Source organism: Sinohyriopsis cumingii, chromosome 5, assembly GCF_028554795.1.
Source record: "Sinohyriopsis cumingii isolate HCF-2022 chromosome 5, ASM2855479v2, whole genome shotgun sequence".
NCBI lineage: Eukaryota > Metazoa > Mollusca > Bivalvia > Unionida > Unionidae > Sinohyriopsis > Sinohyriopsis cumingii.
In genome coordinates this window covers 51222595-51240754 of record NC_142965.1, presented here as the reverse complement: position 1 = coordinate 51240754, position 18160 = coordinate 51222595, and the positions used below count along the sequence as shown (strand labels likewise).

The following is an 18160-nucleotide window of genomic DNA, read 5'->3' as shown; positions in this document are numbered from 1 at the left end:
AACAAACTACTAATGTTTTGTCAGTCATGTCATATTTTAACTGATTATGATCGTTTTTACAAACATGAACATGTTTGAACAACTTAATTCCAAAATTGTACATATCCATTGTAAAAGCAGCTTGGAAGCATTTTGCAGCACCAGGCATTCTCAATGGCGTTAAGTATAAAAGCACAACACATATACTCAGCTTTTATCTGGACTTAAATCATTACCATTACTTAAACGAATGTAATTGCAGGCAGTGTACTAATTGTTTTATTTCTATACTGCTGTGAATCAGGTAAGTAATTAATTGATGGTTTCTTCATTCTCTTTAATCAGAACACCACTTCTATTTACCTGGTGTCACATGTCTATTTTGTTGACAAACTCTAGAGGAATCATCTTGAAGTTATATTTTTCAGCAAGTTTGATTGCACCAATCAATGCTCTGCTGATCATGACAAACTGCTTGGTTTGTTTTCTTCTCGGTACACTTGTTCACGTTGTATATGTCATTGTCTATTTAAACTTTAAAGCATATATTTATAACATTGTTACGTTCCCATTATGAATGCTATATTTAATTCTGTAAAGAAATTTCATCTGATATTATTCCAAAATACCTTTGCAGTAATAGAAAAACAAAAACATTAGCAAATACTTTGATATCAGTACTACAAACAAACAACGAGACTTTGAAGAGTATACGGCACTTACGAAATGGTCAGAGACTGTTCAAATAATTATTTTTTTCTTTAGATTAAAAATTCCCAAAACATATCCGCCGCTTAAAAGATAGCTTATTCATATTCCTTGATTATTGTGAATACATTCAAAGACATACTGGATAACATCATTGTGATACATACAGAATGTTGGTACTGTCATGTAAATCTGTATTATGTATATTACCATTCGTGATTATAGTTTGTAAGGGTCACGTAGTTAATAACGTTTTAAGTATTAATTTTCACCAATGATCTAAACGTCGCACTTTAAAAATGAGCCATTCTTGTATAGTGTATAAATTCATTCAAAATGTTCCAAGGGTGAGCTTTACTCTTGTTCAAGTAACTATCACGTGATTGATTTCTTTACATGTGTTCTGAAAGGCCACTATGACCTAATTCCTGATTAGCTAGCGTAACCCATCTGACCATTTTTACAGTTGAGATTATGCATTGCGACGCTTTCTGAAACATCGAAATTACGAGTATAAGCTCTTAAAATCAGTAACAGAAAAGAGTGAAGACAACAAGCTTTGTAACATTTTACAAAAAATTTATTTCCCCAGAATAATACTAAAAAATGAGAAACAGGAGCTGCGGTCTTGCGAGTTAAATCCATAAATAAACCAATTATTAAGGACACAGTTCCTAGTTATAAAAAGTCCTGAATAAAACTATGAGATCCAAAATTGAAGGCAATGACGTGTCTGTTATGACCTGCAAAGTGCTGATGTGTCCAGAGTGTCTTATTGAATCACAGAAATATCATTCCAGGCTTGAATTTATTATAAATTCCAGTGAATGTCTTTATTCTAAAAATTTTATTTCAAGAAAAAAAAATCACTTGAATACAACTATTTGAAGAAAATAAAATTCAGCCCAAAATGGTCACAACATAATACAACTTAAAGTGCTAGATTTTTAAAGCACGACTGGTAAATTCCTCACAGTCACAAGATAATATAGTTATCTTCTTGTCCTCAGGTCACAATTAGCATTTTAAAAAAGCAGCCATTACCTAATAGAAAATATGTTTCTAGAATGCTCTAATGAGCCTTGTTTATTTACAACACAATAACCTACAAATTTCACTTAGGAATCTCCAAAACCCGGACCCTGATCAACATATTTTCTCCTTCTTGTTTACCTGGATAATAATCCTGGTAATAAGCTCATACACATAGAGAATAATCAAGCTATTATTAGTGGTTTACATAGATGAAATAAAAAATTAAAAAAGAGAATAAGGTCAGGCATAATTTATTCAGTTCTGGACAAGGTAAAGTCCAGCATACAATGTTACATCACGATAGCATGTGATGAAATAAACAAAACAAATAAACTAACAAACAGTCAATTAAATTAAACATAAGTAACAGTATATAAGCTATATTTACAGGAGAGTTTCACATTTTTATTAGTAAATACCGGTCTTGGAAGACGTTCGGTTGTATTTAATTGAGAGGATTCATTTGTTTAATTCAAATGTTCATTAGAAATACAAAAGTGCTCGAACTTTTCAGAATATCTGGAATTATAGCTATTATGGCATTAATGTGAATTCATTTAGAGACATATTTTGAATTATATCACAGTGACTTCGCCAATACTATTGGTGCGCCGCTACATTAGTGGACATCATGTGGAATACCACTGGAAGTCATTTATATTATTAAATACTCTTGCGCTAGACAGATTGTTTAGGATTATTTCGAATTTCATTCACCATACTCAAAGTTATTTTTTACTTTTTCAGATTGTGTTGTAGGAGAAAAACTCAGATTCTAAATTTGCAAGACTGGTTGGTTTTCGATCTTTTCTGTTACTTGCGTTGAGACCCAGGATTCATAAAATACATCAAATAATTCAAGAATATTGGTGCATCAGCATATTTGATACTAAAATTCATTCGGAACACTTTAAACTCTTTTTTACTAATGACAGCACGTTGACGATTATTTGGGATTTAATTCACATTAAATTTATTCTTACACTTTCACTTTGTAAAGGCAAATAAATTATTTGTTAATTTTAATAAATTTGTTAGATTTATTTCCCTCTGCTACTTAGTTTACAACCATGGAGTCGCATATATATATATATATATATATATATATATATATATATATATATATATATATATATATATATATATACACACACACAAACACACACACACACACACACACACACATATATATATATATATATATATATATATATATATATATATATATATATATATATATATATATATATATATATATATATATATATATATGGTCATAGCAACAGTAATTTTTTATGTGACATTTGCTAAATATTAAATGAAGATTTCGCGACAATGGCTCAACACATAAGTGTTCCAAATAGTTCGATACATTATGATAGTTTGTAGTTCATTTGAATGGAAACTCAGCAACAAAGTATCCAAATATATTAATCAGTCGTGACGTGTTCGGGACTCCAATTCTTGCATAGCAATACCATCATTATAAGCACAATGATCCAATGGCAAGTTTTATTAGATTGCGTTTTTACTTTGTATGTGTTCAATCTTTCTTTTCTCCATAACGTATTATATCATATCCATATTCAAATGATGACAGCTAGCAATTTTAAAATGATGCACTAGATATGTTTGATCCTAATAAATATTTCTTTTTCAAAACGTTCTAAATTCCTACATATCACAAGCAATAACATTTTGAATCATTCTTTAACATTACTCTATACAGAATACATCTTTTATGACAACTGCCTTTTAATAGAGAACAGAATCACACAATATTGCCAATGTAACCTTTTTTTAATGTGAATGCAATAAATAAGCGAAACAGTTTCAAATGTAATGCATGTTTAAATATATCAGTTTTGATATATACTTCTCTACCTAATCGATATATATCTTAAGCACTATTTGTTATCGTACCTCGAAATCTCGATTCACTATTTTCAGCAATATGGATTTACTAACGACTTCATAGAAATTCGTCGAAAGTCAATTAAATATTTTAAGGTCCATAGACAAGTCCGATAATTATGAACCTGTAAACAGATGCCATATAGTGAGAAATTTACTTACATATTTATCTGAACAGCCAAACTCATGTGTAATAATCGAAGCAGAAGTCATGGTTCTGGCAATACAAACCTGCAATATAACACGAAATGCCGTTCTTCAGTATGAGGAAAAGAATCCGGTTTGAACATGGAAAACCTGTAGTCTTTGGTGTAAATTTAATCTGAATATAAAACTGAGATGTTTTGCAAACGACAAAGGCACGAAGCCTTAAGTTGATTGCAGATAGTGGCAATTAATTACATGGAAGACATCTGTAAAGATTAAATAATTACAAACTCGTATAAATTGTTCATGGATGTAAGGAAGCATGGAAAAAGCCCAAAATGTATATATATCGAATTTTAAGACTTTCATCTAACAACGTTTTCTATTGACTTAAACTCAATGACAATGAGTTACGGCCCAACACAGACCATGACAATTCTGAAGACGTATCCCAGGTCCTAAATCCCAAAAATGCTCAATTCTGTTTTGTTTTTAACAGCATTAGTTGTGCTTGATTCAAATACCCTGATCAAAGTACACGTTCCATACCCTGTAACTTCTCTATAGGTACATTTGATTTGTGTAAATGATTTTTAGTCAGCAAAATGTAAATTTAACATACTCAGCATGTGATCTATATGAACATATTCAGTGTGTCCTTTCACAGGTTATAAAATAAAATTGGAATTTATTTTCATTATAGTTGTTTTTCTGTTCACAAACATAAAGCAGTTCCTATAATGAAACTGAGAAAAATTGACTGATCCTCGGACAATAGAAATGGTATATCCATTCACTCCTCTTATTCTAGTGTAGGCCTATAGCAATCGTTATTTTTAAATAACGTAATATGCTCACTAAGAACAGGAGAGCAGAAATCATGCGTATCATAGACTACAGTCGATTCAAAATAGCCAAGTCTATGCATAATTACTACGTGTAAGACGTGTAAATGGCTTGACTACAGCAGCCGTACCTTTTAATTTCGGATTCGTCTCCAGTCAGGGGATTATAGAACCATCAAACAATTTATGCATTCTCACACACCTCTCTCCATCTAGCTTTCCTCTGTGCTATATCAATTGTGTATTCGAACAATAAATCAATTTTTCATTCAGTTTGTATGCATGTTATTTGATCATTCGTGTGTTTGTCTGTAGTACTGCCTGTCTATAATTGCAAATTTACCTCATCCGCTCTACAGTTTACAATGTGTCTGCATCTTCTAGGATGAGTAACAGCATCAACGCCTTCACAGTGATAGCACTGGATCGTATCATTATACCCTAGAAAAATAACATAAACCGTTACATTACAAAGTGAAGATCACAAAATATCGTATTTATCAACGAATAAAAGTTAAATGTAACACATATCGCCCGCAATGTATATAATTTAGAAGATCAGGATAACAAGTTTCTTTTTATTCCTTACAGGTTAACGTTATTTGTTGCAATTTCCCGTGTTTGAAGAATATAAACGATTGCAAATGTAACTGCCGCCTGTATCAAACACAGCTCTCTGTATCATGAGCAGCCACCCATGTGCATCACTTAAGCTTGCAACAGAATACGACAATAGCAGAAAATAACTTTTGAAAATGTCTTTGCTATGACCGTTAATGTTCTGTACATAAAGACCTTTGGTTATCGTCTACGTTGCATCTTAAAAAATTGAAATTAAATTACTCGTGTGCATTAGATAAACGTAGCAGGAATTACAGTGGGTACTGGGTGAGTATCCCTTTTTGGTGTATAACACTTAAACCTTTGTACTACATTAAGCTACGGAATCGTCTAAATTATAACCGAAAAATATCGAAGTTTAGTTACACTTGTTCAGTGCATACAATTGCTTAACGTAGCGGCAATCACACCAAATAGTTCGATTTAGCATATATCAAAAGGTACTGCATATGGTGCAATTAAACACATTAGAGCTTTCATATATACATATATTTGCAATCGCGTATTCGACATGGAAGGTTGTATACTAGTATTAACTAAACATATTACTTAAAATAACCGGTTGTCTCAGTAGTATACAAAAATAATTCACGCCACTCAACTGGTTTATTTAGCTCCTTTTTTTACAAAAGTTAAAATTACAATGCTAACGTGTTTTTATTCCACAAAGCTGAGTGTTGCATTCGAGAAAAGATGTAGAGTTTGAAGGCGGATTGCAGCATCGGGAGCAGCCTACATAGAATGATCCCGCTCTCTTCCCAACTAGCGCAGACGAAGCAGTACGACACACCTGCAAATGTATGTGAACTAAAAGTCAATGTTTCCGGACAGGATGATCCTATGCTAGGAACAATTAAAAAAGAAAAGAACTATTACAGGATTCAACCAAAAGAAATGAGCATACATGTAGGATTGAATTGGTCTTTTGAACAATAACAGCTTCAATAAGTCAACCTTGGTACCAGTAAGAGGGGCATATAACAACAAAAGCCTTTTCGACAGATTTGTGCAGTTGGTGACTTTTTCTACTTATTTATTTATAACTAAACGATAAAATCCATCAGAGTGTTCAATTTGTATCGTTTCTGATAAGTGGTATTCATAACCTAATGATTCAACAATTTTATTTTAACTGAACACATAAAATGAATCTGTGTCCTGAAATAAGATTTTCTGCAGTGATGAAGTCAGGCGCATCATTAAAAACAGTCTACAAACTTAGAATGGACGATGTTTTGGAAAAATAAATTATCAAGGTTTTAAGAGTTGATTGATGTCAGAAACAAATCTTTATCTGGAAAGCCTAGACGGCTCTACTATTGCGTGTGAGTTTTTGACTTCCAAAAATATGTAATGCTGCAGCGCCATACGCGTAATGATCATTCCACGAAGATTAAAAAACTATAACGATGTTCTAATAATTTAAACAGTGATTTTCGACACCTCCATATATATATATATATATATATATATATATATATATATATATATATATATATATATATATATATATATATATATATATATATATATATATATATATATATATATATACTAATTTAAAAAAGTAAATAGAACAATGACATTATAACAAAGAATTTGATAAATCATTTGCGGAAAGGATTAAAGAGGAATAAACAAATATAGATAAATATATATTGGTATTAAATGTTTCCAGCATAAGTTCTCTATTGAACGATTTTGATTGCATGCTACTTACTGTGCTTGACCTACAGCCAGCGTTGTACACAGTCGTAAAATCCGGTTTTAGAAGTTGATCTATATAGCATTCCTGCGCAAGAATATAGGTAAAGTAAGGTGGTTTAAAAAAAGGTTTCTCAAATTTCCAAGAAATGATCAGTTACTGATAAAACCGTACTAGATATCTGGCAAATACCGTATCATATTATCTGCCCGAACCATCCTTTTCTTTCTAGCTGCATGTAGGGACAACACGTGTTCACAAATGCATGTATGGAAATACATACACTCACACAAACACACATACGTGTGTGTATGAACATCTGCTGATTAAGTACTATTTCCTCCGTGAGAGGGATTCATTCAAGTCAGATATGCTAAATACTCATCGATACTACTACGTGAATACAATATGAATAATACAAATGTGTAAACAATATACAATGATCAAATTCATATTGTCAGGTTGTTAGTTTGTCTATGTTTCAAGCATTTAAATGTTACGGCTGTCAGTAGATACACTAAATCATATTTGAGCACAAATAATTAAGCACAACATGTGATCAGTTTAATAAGGAAATGGCAAATCATGTACAAAGTATACAAAACAAAATAATAGATCACTTCGATAGGTCGAAGTTTAACTGCATCCACAAATTAGTTCTAAGTAGAGTGTATAACTGCTTTCTCTCTGTGGAGATAAATCTGGAAATAAAACGTGTGTTCAGAACTGGACAAAGCTTGGAATGAACCATACCAGTGTACAAACTCTTCAGCGAATATCGACAACATGCATATGCAAACGTAAGCAACATAATCTATTAGTCCATTTAAGAATATATAAGGTACACAGTGTGCTTTCATGTGTTTCCTGTATACCCCTTTGAAATCACCTTTGCAGTTGAAGATTTACAGTTGTTCTCGAACTGGTTGAGTCTGTTAACAATAGTTTTATCTGTTTACAAAAAGCACACAAATCTTGTTTGACTTACAATGCACATGTACATGTATGTATGTATGTATGTATGTATGTATGTATGTATGTATGTATGTATGTATGTATGTATGTATGTATGTATGCATGTGTATGTGTGTATATGTGTGTATATATGTGTGTGCGTGCGTGCGTGCGTGCGTGTGCATGTATGTATGTATATATGTATGTATGTATTGCAACGAGTGTATGCTCTTAAAATAGGTAACAGAAAAGAGCAAAAAGCAACAAGCTTTGTAAACTTCAACAAATAATTTATCTCCCTAGAAAACAAAGTGAAAATGTAAAAACAACTTACAGTTTTGCGAAATAAATCCCGATAATTTCATAGAGTTCCAGGCATAAATCCCAATAATTAAAGTTCTGAATAATCTTTAGTATTAATCCAAATTAAATCCAGCGCTGAAGGTGTTGATGTGCATGTGGATGGCTCATAAAGTGTTTATGTGCCGACAGTCTTTTGTTGGATCACATTAATACAATCCAGGGAGAAATCCTTATTCGAAATTTTAATATAAAGTCAAGTCTCTATTTCCTAAAATGTTATCAGAGCACTTGTATTTCCAGAGAAGAAATAATTTGAATAATTCAAACACAAATACTCTTCACATCACAATCTTGATTCTGCTCGGATGTTAAAATATGAATGAATAATTTTTCACTAACAAGATTATATAGTCTTCTGCCTGACCTCAAGTCACAATTAACATTTTCTTTTAAAAAAAGCATTACCTAATGGAAAATAACCTTATGGAAGTTTCATAATGTTTACCAAATAAAATCTTAATTATTAATAAAAGTCTATTGCTAAGATTACAATATAAAATATGCAGCAATCATCAGGTAGTCCCTGCAATTCATGGGGAATTTCCAAAGTTCAAGATATAGATTGAGATAAACATATCTACTAATTAAATCAGTAATTCAGACCAAGTAGAAATTCAACTAAATGTTGGACAAGGTCAAGTCCGACATACAATTCCACATTATAATAGCATATAATAATAAAATAAATTTAAAAAATAATTAACAAATAATGTAAATTAAATATACATAACAGTATATATGTATGTATGTATGTAGGTAGGTAGGTAGGTAGGTAGGTATGTAGATAGGTAGGTAGGTAGGTAAAATGCATGTTTTTCTGTCTGTCGATATGTTTGCTAATCTACCTTGTGTTGTAAGTGTTTGATATGTTCGAAACTATCATGGTTGCATAGATGGACGAGTTGATGCTAGGGATGTGCTCATACACGTAATAAATATACCCACATAGGGTTTATAAGAATATAGAAGACTATATGCTAGTCCAGAGAGATGAAATAAATGAATGTTTATTCTTAAACTTGGGTTATGTATTACGAGACGTAATTGTAACACATATCCACATAGACTTTACATTCATGGTTTTTTAAAAGTTCATTATTTAGTTTAATATTTCGTTTGATGAACGTTTCTGTTTGGCTGATGCTTGCATGAACCTTAACATTAGAAACCTTTATTCAATCACGCCAAATTCTTTAAGAGTGTACTAAGAAAATCGTAAGAGATATGGGAATGTCAAGGATTATTTGATTGGTCAACCTTTGTAACTTTGTAGCTAGCGACTACGAAGGCTGTCAGGCGCATCCCTTTTGAAATCAGTCATCTGTGTCATAGGAACTCACCGAAAAATCTCTTTATACAGTTTTTGCATCAAAGTTTCAAAATGTGTTCCTTTTGGAAATAGAATTATATGTTGGAAGACTCGAAAAGCGATTGCCATTTTCCGTCGTAAATATTAAGGTTTGTTCTGGTCATCTGGTTATTTCAATTTTCAGAATGATAGCCATTGCCATCAAATGGCAACCTTTACACACAATAGCTACATAGAAAATGGCGTACTTGATTTAGAAAAATAAGTATGATACCGTTATACAAATATACTCTTCAACCCTCTTCTGTTGTTACAGAAATAGCATTGTCATTCCCTTGTTTTTTTGTGGTAATTTTAATTATGCCATAGTTTTCATGAGACATTGTCCTCTTAGGTCGAAGTTGATGAAACTCTCCGAACGTTCGTATAAATCCAATGGTCACAAAAAGGAAAATAGCTATGATATATATATATATATATATATATATATATATATATATATATATATATATATATATATATATATATATATATATATATATATATATGTGTGTGTGTGTGTGTGTGTGTGTGTGTGTGTGTGTGTGTGTGTTAATCTACAGCTTGATACGTGGCTTGACATACAATTATGTCGTATAAATATGAAATGGATTAACCAATAACCTGAAGTCAAAAAGTTATGTGTTGAATAACACAAAATAATATTAATCCCCACAATGTTATTGTTATAAAATAAAATCCATTTCTTGGTAGATAATTGCAGTTTTGTTTCTGCCAAGAAGCTTATCGTCAGCAGTTCGACTGAGACGTTAATTTGACTTGCACGAGCGCAGATGATTATACATGTATGAACGCAAGCTCTGGGATCCTTAGATTTTACATCTTGTACTTTTGAGGATCATTGGATCATGTTCCAAAAACCACTGCAAATCAAGATAGAAATAAGGATAATAATATTCATTCATCAATTGCAAATGATCTGAAAAGGATTCAGGAAGTGAAAGTAATGTTTTCTTAGTTTGACATGGGCATGTTTCCCAGCACATAGATTATTAAACAAAACTCTCCATCAGCTGTTGTCATAAGTGCTTGCAACAAAAACAAGCACTTAAATAGTTGAATACTGGAGAAAATATCAATGGAAGACATTATTGCAACTGCATCACATAAGGACGAAAATAGACTGTACAATACTTTTTCTGTTTTGTTTTTACTTGAGCAAATAAAACAGATGTTACAAATAACAAACAAATCTGATTTAAGCACACTATTCCTTCACTTGCGAATCTTTTACTTTTTACTTTACTAAGTCCATCCTATTTCTTCCAATCATGATAAAACTTTATCATTTATCCGTGATTATAATGTTGCTTGTAAGCACTTGTCATAACAGCTGGAGCTTGTTCTCCAGAGCCTTGATGTAGAGTTTTAGTTCCGGACCATTTTCAGTAAGATATTTATTTTTTCTTGTAATACATATTTAAAGTCATAAATAGTAGAAATATTAAGGTTATTTCAGAATTCTTCGAATTTATTTAGGTCTATATTAGTTGCTGGGTCAATGTTTTGAAGAATTCAAATGGTATTGACCATTCAGACAACAGTTTTCTTATTTGGAATCATAACTAAAACCTGCAAACAGACTTTACGAAATCCGCTATTTTATACTGATAAGTGCTAAGTTATTCTCATCCTGATATTGCCATAAATCATGCACGTGTAATTGATTTTGCCATGTACGTGCAATTGATTTTGCCAAATTTCCATATCACAATGTGACATATATCTGATCACTGTATCCCCAATATCAAATACCGTGTAGACAACGTGACTTTGAAATTTAACCACGCAATTTGAATAAGAATAATATATTTTACCATGCGCTTTTTATATTTACATTATTAAATTACTACATTAACACAGATAATAACTTCCTGTTCCTGAGCATACAGAGAGCAGCCCAAGGAATGTCTAAAAAATCCATTATATATACATATATATATATATATATATATATATATATATATATATATATATATATATATATATATATATATATATATATATATATATATATGGGATAATTTATACGCATCTATCAACAACCCAACGGTTATGTCGCAAAGAATCCACACTGCAGTTATTGCTGACTTTCTTTTAAATAATGAAAAGTCCTGTTGTAGGCTCGTTAAGAACAGCAAGTTTGTAAAATATGCATATGTAAAATTTAGTAATTGTTACTGTTTATTCACAAACCTCGTTGGGTAAGCAGATTTGATTCTCTGTGCATTCATCAAGGAATAAAGCATTCCTACAAATTCGACATGTCAAGCTGTTGATACCTGCCACAATACATCGTAAGTAATACACATTGTATATGTTAATGTACTTACATGTCCTCATAAAAGCTTTCTCCTCGTCGACATATCTACTTTTCAAGTAGGTACATTATAGTTTCAAAGTAGTTTTGGAAGAATGTTGTTGTCGTCATTGATATTGCAGGATGTATACACATTTCAAAGACTGATATAATGATTTGACTCCCCTGTACAGTATTTTATTAAAGTACATTAATGTATTGACACACTGTATAAAGCGGTCTATACATATCATAACAAAGTATTGTTACGACCGTTTAAACTAAGTAGTTGAATACCAAAAGATTTCTAAAATTCATGAAATAATTCATTTCCCTAGAAAACAAAAGTGAAAATTTTAAAAGGATTCAGATTATTGTGAATTAAATCCCAAAAAATACTCAAATATTATATCACAAGTACAAATGTTTAGAGTAGAGTATCAAAGGTAACTGAAATTTAAATTGATTCTACAATTATTATAGTGATTCTAAAATTTGGAATTATTTTGAAGTAAACAATATTATATAAAATGTATGACACAAAAATAGAATCAGGATGAGAGCCATTTCCCATCAAATTTGTAAACAACTTGCTTCTAGAACTTTCCAGATTTATGAACAATTGTCACTTGAACACAACATCTGTAGACATGTTTACTTCCAAGTAATAATGATCTTAAAATATCAATTAAAATCAAAGATAAATATTAGCTAGTATGTAAATTGTTGTGTACAAAATGGCAAGACATTAGTCAGGTAAGCCCAACTACTACCCTCAGTTATGTACAAAAGCCAATTACATAAACAAATTAAATATTCAAAGCATATAATCATGAAAAAACCAACACACATTATAAAGCAAATATAAGTACCAAGTTCGTTTTTGAAATTCACCAACTATATATCTTAGGATTATTTAATGGAACTAGGCAGTGTAAAAATCGTGATATTTTTATTTGTAGAGTTCCTATAAAATAAATTGTATTCTCTTCCCTTAAATATTATCTGTATCTTATATATATATATATATATATATATATATATATATATATATATATATATATATATATATATATATATATATCAACAGCGAAAAGTATGTTGATGTTTATATCACTAATATAACTGCTTAGAGTAGAGTATCAATGGCTAACTGAAATTTAAATTGATTCTACAATAGTGATTCTAAAATATGGAATTATTCTGAAGTAAACAATATTATATAAAAAGCCGCTTTCAAGTGTCCTACATCATCATCTAGTGTCTCACCAATTGTACGCTGATGACACCCAAATATACAAATCTAGCCACCCAACTGAAGTTGATGCTACCATCCAAGGTGTAGAGATGTGCATTTCTGATGTCAAATCATGGATGACATGTACCAAGCTGCAGATGAAAGATGATACAATTGAGGCCATTCGGATCACATCACAAAGACTGTCTCAGTCACGTCCTTTACCTCAAACAATAAATATTAGCAATACCAACTTTATATTCACACAGTCAGTACGAAACCTAGGTGTCACTCTGAGCAGTACTTTCCCATTGCACCAACATGTCATGAACATATGCAAGGGTGCATTTTTTGCGCTGACACGCATCAGCTCCATTCGCAAATATCTGTCAGATGATGTCACTAAAACACTTGTATGTTCATTAGTACTTTCAAGACTGGACTGTTGTAACTCAATTATGTCTGGTTCATCTCAATATCTACTTCAGAAACTTTAAAACGTTCAAAACACAGCTGCTCGGATCATCATTAGAATACCACGATCAGAGCACACCTCTCCGCTTCTCTGTACCCTACACTGGCTATCTATTCGATCCAGAATCAAACACAAAATGTGTTCCCTGTGCTACGTTTCACTGACGGATTCCATTCTAACATATTTATCCGTCCTCACCCATGTGTACACACCAGCAAGATACTTACGCTCCCCTTCTGTCGATCGTATATTCATTATTCCCACTATGAAAACGAAGTCATATAGACAACGTTCTTTTGCATACCAAGGCCAAGCAACGTGGAATGAATTGCCCACTGAACGTAGACACAAGGACACAGTGATCCCATTCAAGAGTGCTCTTAAAACCTACCTATTTCGACTGCAAGAACAAATTTAAAGACCTAATAATGTTTTCTTAACTTAAATATTTTCAGCATGTTTTTTTATGTTTTATAATTTCATGGTGTTTGTTGTTTGTAATCATGTCATTATATATGTTTCATTTTTGTGTTATGTGTGTTGTCTAATTTTGTAAAGCGCTTAGAGCTTCTAAAGATGAGGCGCTATGCAAAGTCCTCATCATTATCATTATTATTATTATTATTATTATTATTATTATTATTATTCATTAAGAGGTTAGTGTTAGGACTGGTCGGCCTGGTGTCAGTATAATGTGATTGGGTGGGACATCGTGCTACATGTCTGCGGCATGATGTCCCAGTGCTAGACATCACTATAAACTGCCACACTGCAGACATCGTAGCGATATGGCTGAAAAATTGTTAAAGCTACGTTAAAAAAGTCCAGATTACACATACACATTATTATTATTATTATTATTATAAACTTTCATGATCTGAGATAGTCGGTTCTTGTTTGTGGTCTTAGGAGTGTCGTTTTCATTTTATAGTTAATTTTCGTCTTACCTTTGTGACATCTTGATCCAATCACGTTGAGTCAATCTTTATAAACGTATCTTAAAAAGCAATTAGTTACAAAACGCTTTAGAAGTTGTATGACTGATCACGTGATCCTAAATGTATACAGTATATTTTTTGCCTCATTTCGTCTATTGTTGTATTGTGCAGGAAGAAGCCCTGTATTCCTTTTACAAGCAGTTATATTTACAACTTGGAGAAACGTTGCAGGGTGATTTTAAATTTCAAACATATAATAACATTTACATTATATCTTTCCAGTACTCTGAGATGGATGCCAATTAGGAAGTACATTATTTTAATAGATGTCTTTGCTTTCAGGGTCTTGAATAATTTAGATACAGAACATTATCACAAGGAGATCACGGACGAATGAAAACAATGATTTATAACAAATTACTTTAAGAAACTATTTGCTTAAGTCATTACTGCTTTCAGTGTGAGATTTTAGATATTTAGCACTTAACCTTCACTTCAACAAATATTTCAATGAGCAATGTTGCTTTTATGTCTGCATATCTTTTGTTCGTTGTAGCTGTGGTATATTTATGAGATTACAATATATTTACATTTTATAATTTATGTTAGTATGTAGCATATTAATATTTTATGATTTGTATTAGCATGTAGTATATTTACATTTTATAATTTGTATTAGCATGTAGTATATTTACATTTTATAATTTGTATTAGCATGTAGTATATTTATATTTTATAATTTGTATTAGCATGTAGTATATTTATATTTTATAATTTGTATTAGCATGTAGCATATTTATATTTTATAATTTGTATTAGCATGTAGCATATTAATATTTTATAATTTGTATTAGCATGTAACATATTTACATTTTATAATTTGTATTAGCATGTAGCATATTTACATTTTATAATTTGTATTAGCATGTAGTATATTTACATTTTATAATTTGTATTAGCATGCTGCATATTTATAATTTTGCATGCAGTATATGCTAACTTTGTAGAATCTTTGCTAATTAAATGTATATTTATTTGAATGCAAGGGACATAATATAAACTAGCTGTAACTGATTGTATTACCCATCGTAATTTAAAGTTATAATTTTTTTAAAAGCACTGATTTTGTCTTTTGATGCCAGTATTAGGCCATTTAATATTTGGTACAAATTGTAAATCTAGAGGCTGTTTTTCCTGTTGTTGCTTTTTTGTTCCTATTTAGTCTGAATCTTGCTGCGGATTTCTTCGGTGATGGCATTCATTTGATCAATTTTTACGATATCGTAAAGCAAGTTTTAAACATGTTCAGAATTAGCAAAATAATTATGTTCTTGCTTAGAAATTCGATTTCAGCAATCATATTTATTTGTATTGATGTGCCTGCATCACTTTGTCCACTATTTTCATGATAAATATTTCCAATTTAATCATTTCTAATATTTTGTGTCCATAACAATCGCTGTCTAAATTTAGTACATCTTCGCCTGTTTCAATGATTGGTATGTCTCTGAATTGATTTAAATATTTATTTCTCAATTTTTGATTTGTGAAAAATTCTATTAAAAATTTCCTGTGTATTTTTGGTGGAGTACTTGTGGTTTAATTTCTAACGAATGATATTTTGTTTTTCTTCTTCTTCCTGGCTCATTGAGTCTCAGGTTACGACCCAACTCCGTCCGTAGTTCTATTGAGTGGTAATCATATATCTATAGCTTTCTTCAATGAGCATATCTCACTTTCCAAGAGCTTTCTTTAAACGTTTATGACTTCACGGTGATTTTATATCCTTGAGTTATGCTACTATTTTCTAATGTATCTCTTTGTTGTATGTCACATGAGGTTTTGGTTCCTCTGTGTCTGTTACGTCTGTACCTCTTTCTTCATCTCGGTCATATTTGGTTTCTTAATAAAAGACCCTAGCATTTTCAACATCCATGTTTTGAAATCATTTCTAAATGCGTGTTTGCACTACTCGTGCTTTCGTTAATTGTATGATTCTTGACTTCATACGGTGGTAATTATGCGTCCCAGAGAGTTTGTTATACAATCCTTTGTATTTTATTACTTTAATTTTTGTTTTTGATATTGACACCTGAGTGAATATTGGATCGTACCACGAAGGCACTTAAGTGTCGATGTATAATTTTCTCTGAGATATATGTGTTCGTGTGTTTTCTATAATTTATCTCTTTTGCCGTTCTCATTTCGTCCGCTTCTATGCATGTATCTATATCAAACCTGTTTAATACCAATGTAGCATTCTTCTTTTATTCTCCTGAATATGTGCCCACTTGTTCTCTTGTGTCTCAAACCTTTGCATTTCCGTCATACTTCCTCAGTAGGCTTGTGGAGTTGTCTGTTCAGAAGGAAACTTTAAAGTCCTCAGGTGATCTAAATTATTCATTACTGATTAATTTTTAAACGAAGAAACATTTTTATTTGAGACGCACTCTAGAGTCAGACGTGAATGATTCTAAGCAGGGTAAGTTGTACAAGTCGGTTACTGTATCCAGGTGTTGTGCGTAAAATGTTCAAAAGTAGCCCATAACTATCCCGACCAAACATACTTAGTTTGCACCTCAACTCATTATTTAGAAAAATAACTGAAAAGTATATTGTACCGTACCGACTTTCAGAGGACCATCCATGACGATGACAATGGTGTGTACTCAGATGAGTTTACTTCAGGAAATAAACAAACGTCCAGACTATTGATCTGAATCAGATACTGACCTTGACCTTTATGTAATGGAGACTGTGGTTGACAACGATTATAGAGTAGAATATCAACTAGTTGCTGAGAATTCCCGGCCTAAATTCACTGCTTTAGAGAGGCAAACCCTAAAGCAAACTATTCCCTCGGTTTTCAGTTATGAAATAGATGATGCGGGCGTACAATTCTATACTTTACTCCAGATATTCGAGCGGTTCCGATTTATTATCTCCACTCTGGGCCCAGAAGCTAATAATCTGTATACACAGTGATAGCGCAGACTAATAGTGGGGTCAGATCTCTTACTACTAGTGTTAATTACCTTGTGTTAATTGTGAATAGAGGAGAGGGTTTTCGTTGTTTGTATTATTTGTATCATCATTTTCTCCTTTTCTACTGACAGGAAAAACTGCCTGTCAAACATACGGATTAGAGCCGTGGAGCCAACATTTACAAGTCGTTAGACCTCACATTTGTTGAGTGTGCCACAGTTTGTAACGTCTGCGTGAAAAGCAGCCATATGTAAAATAAATACTTTGTCTATATAAATAATATAACATAAAACGTCGCCTTTAAGCCTCTTATCATAGTAATCATTAATCAAAATGTTCTTAATACAAATACTTTTAATTAGTACAAAACGGATGATAATTGTTGGAGTTATTATTTAAACAAAAAGGTAATAATTATATCATGCGAAGTTATGAATCCCCCTAAAAAAAGTCTGAAAGACTTAAGCGTTGTTTAGCATTAACACGAAATCTAAAATTAGCCCATTCATTATTAATCTTATCTGCTGAACGTATTAAATAAGTGTATTATTTAAATTTAGGGAAACAAATCATAAATGATAATGTA

The 18160-nt window shown here is 31.6% G+C and overlaps 1 protein-coding gene across 1 annotated transcript in view; it reads right to left on the bottom strand.

Moving 5' to 3' along the window:
- The window catches only part of LOC149799152 (uncharacterized), a 36122-nt gene that overhangs the window by 9165 nt on the left and 8797 nt on the right, over positions 1–18160 (bottom strand). The window contains exons 4-8 of the mRNA XM_089957036.1: positions 11837–11922; positions 6970–7041; positions 5901–6039; positions 4972–5069; positions 3799–3867 (exon numbers count right to left, since the gene is read on the bottom strand). Coding sequence (XP_089813162.1) covers positions 3799–3867; positions 4972–5069; positions 5901–6039; positions 6970–7041; positions 11837–11922 — 464 coding nt within the window. The remainder of the gene's footprint in view (positions 1–3798; positions 3868–4971; positions 5070–5900; positions 6040–6969; positions 7042–11836; positions 11923–18160) is intronic.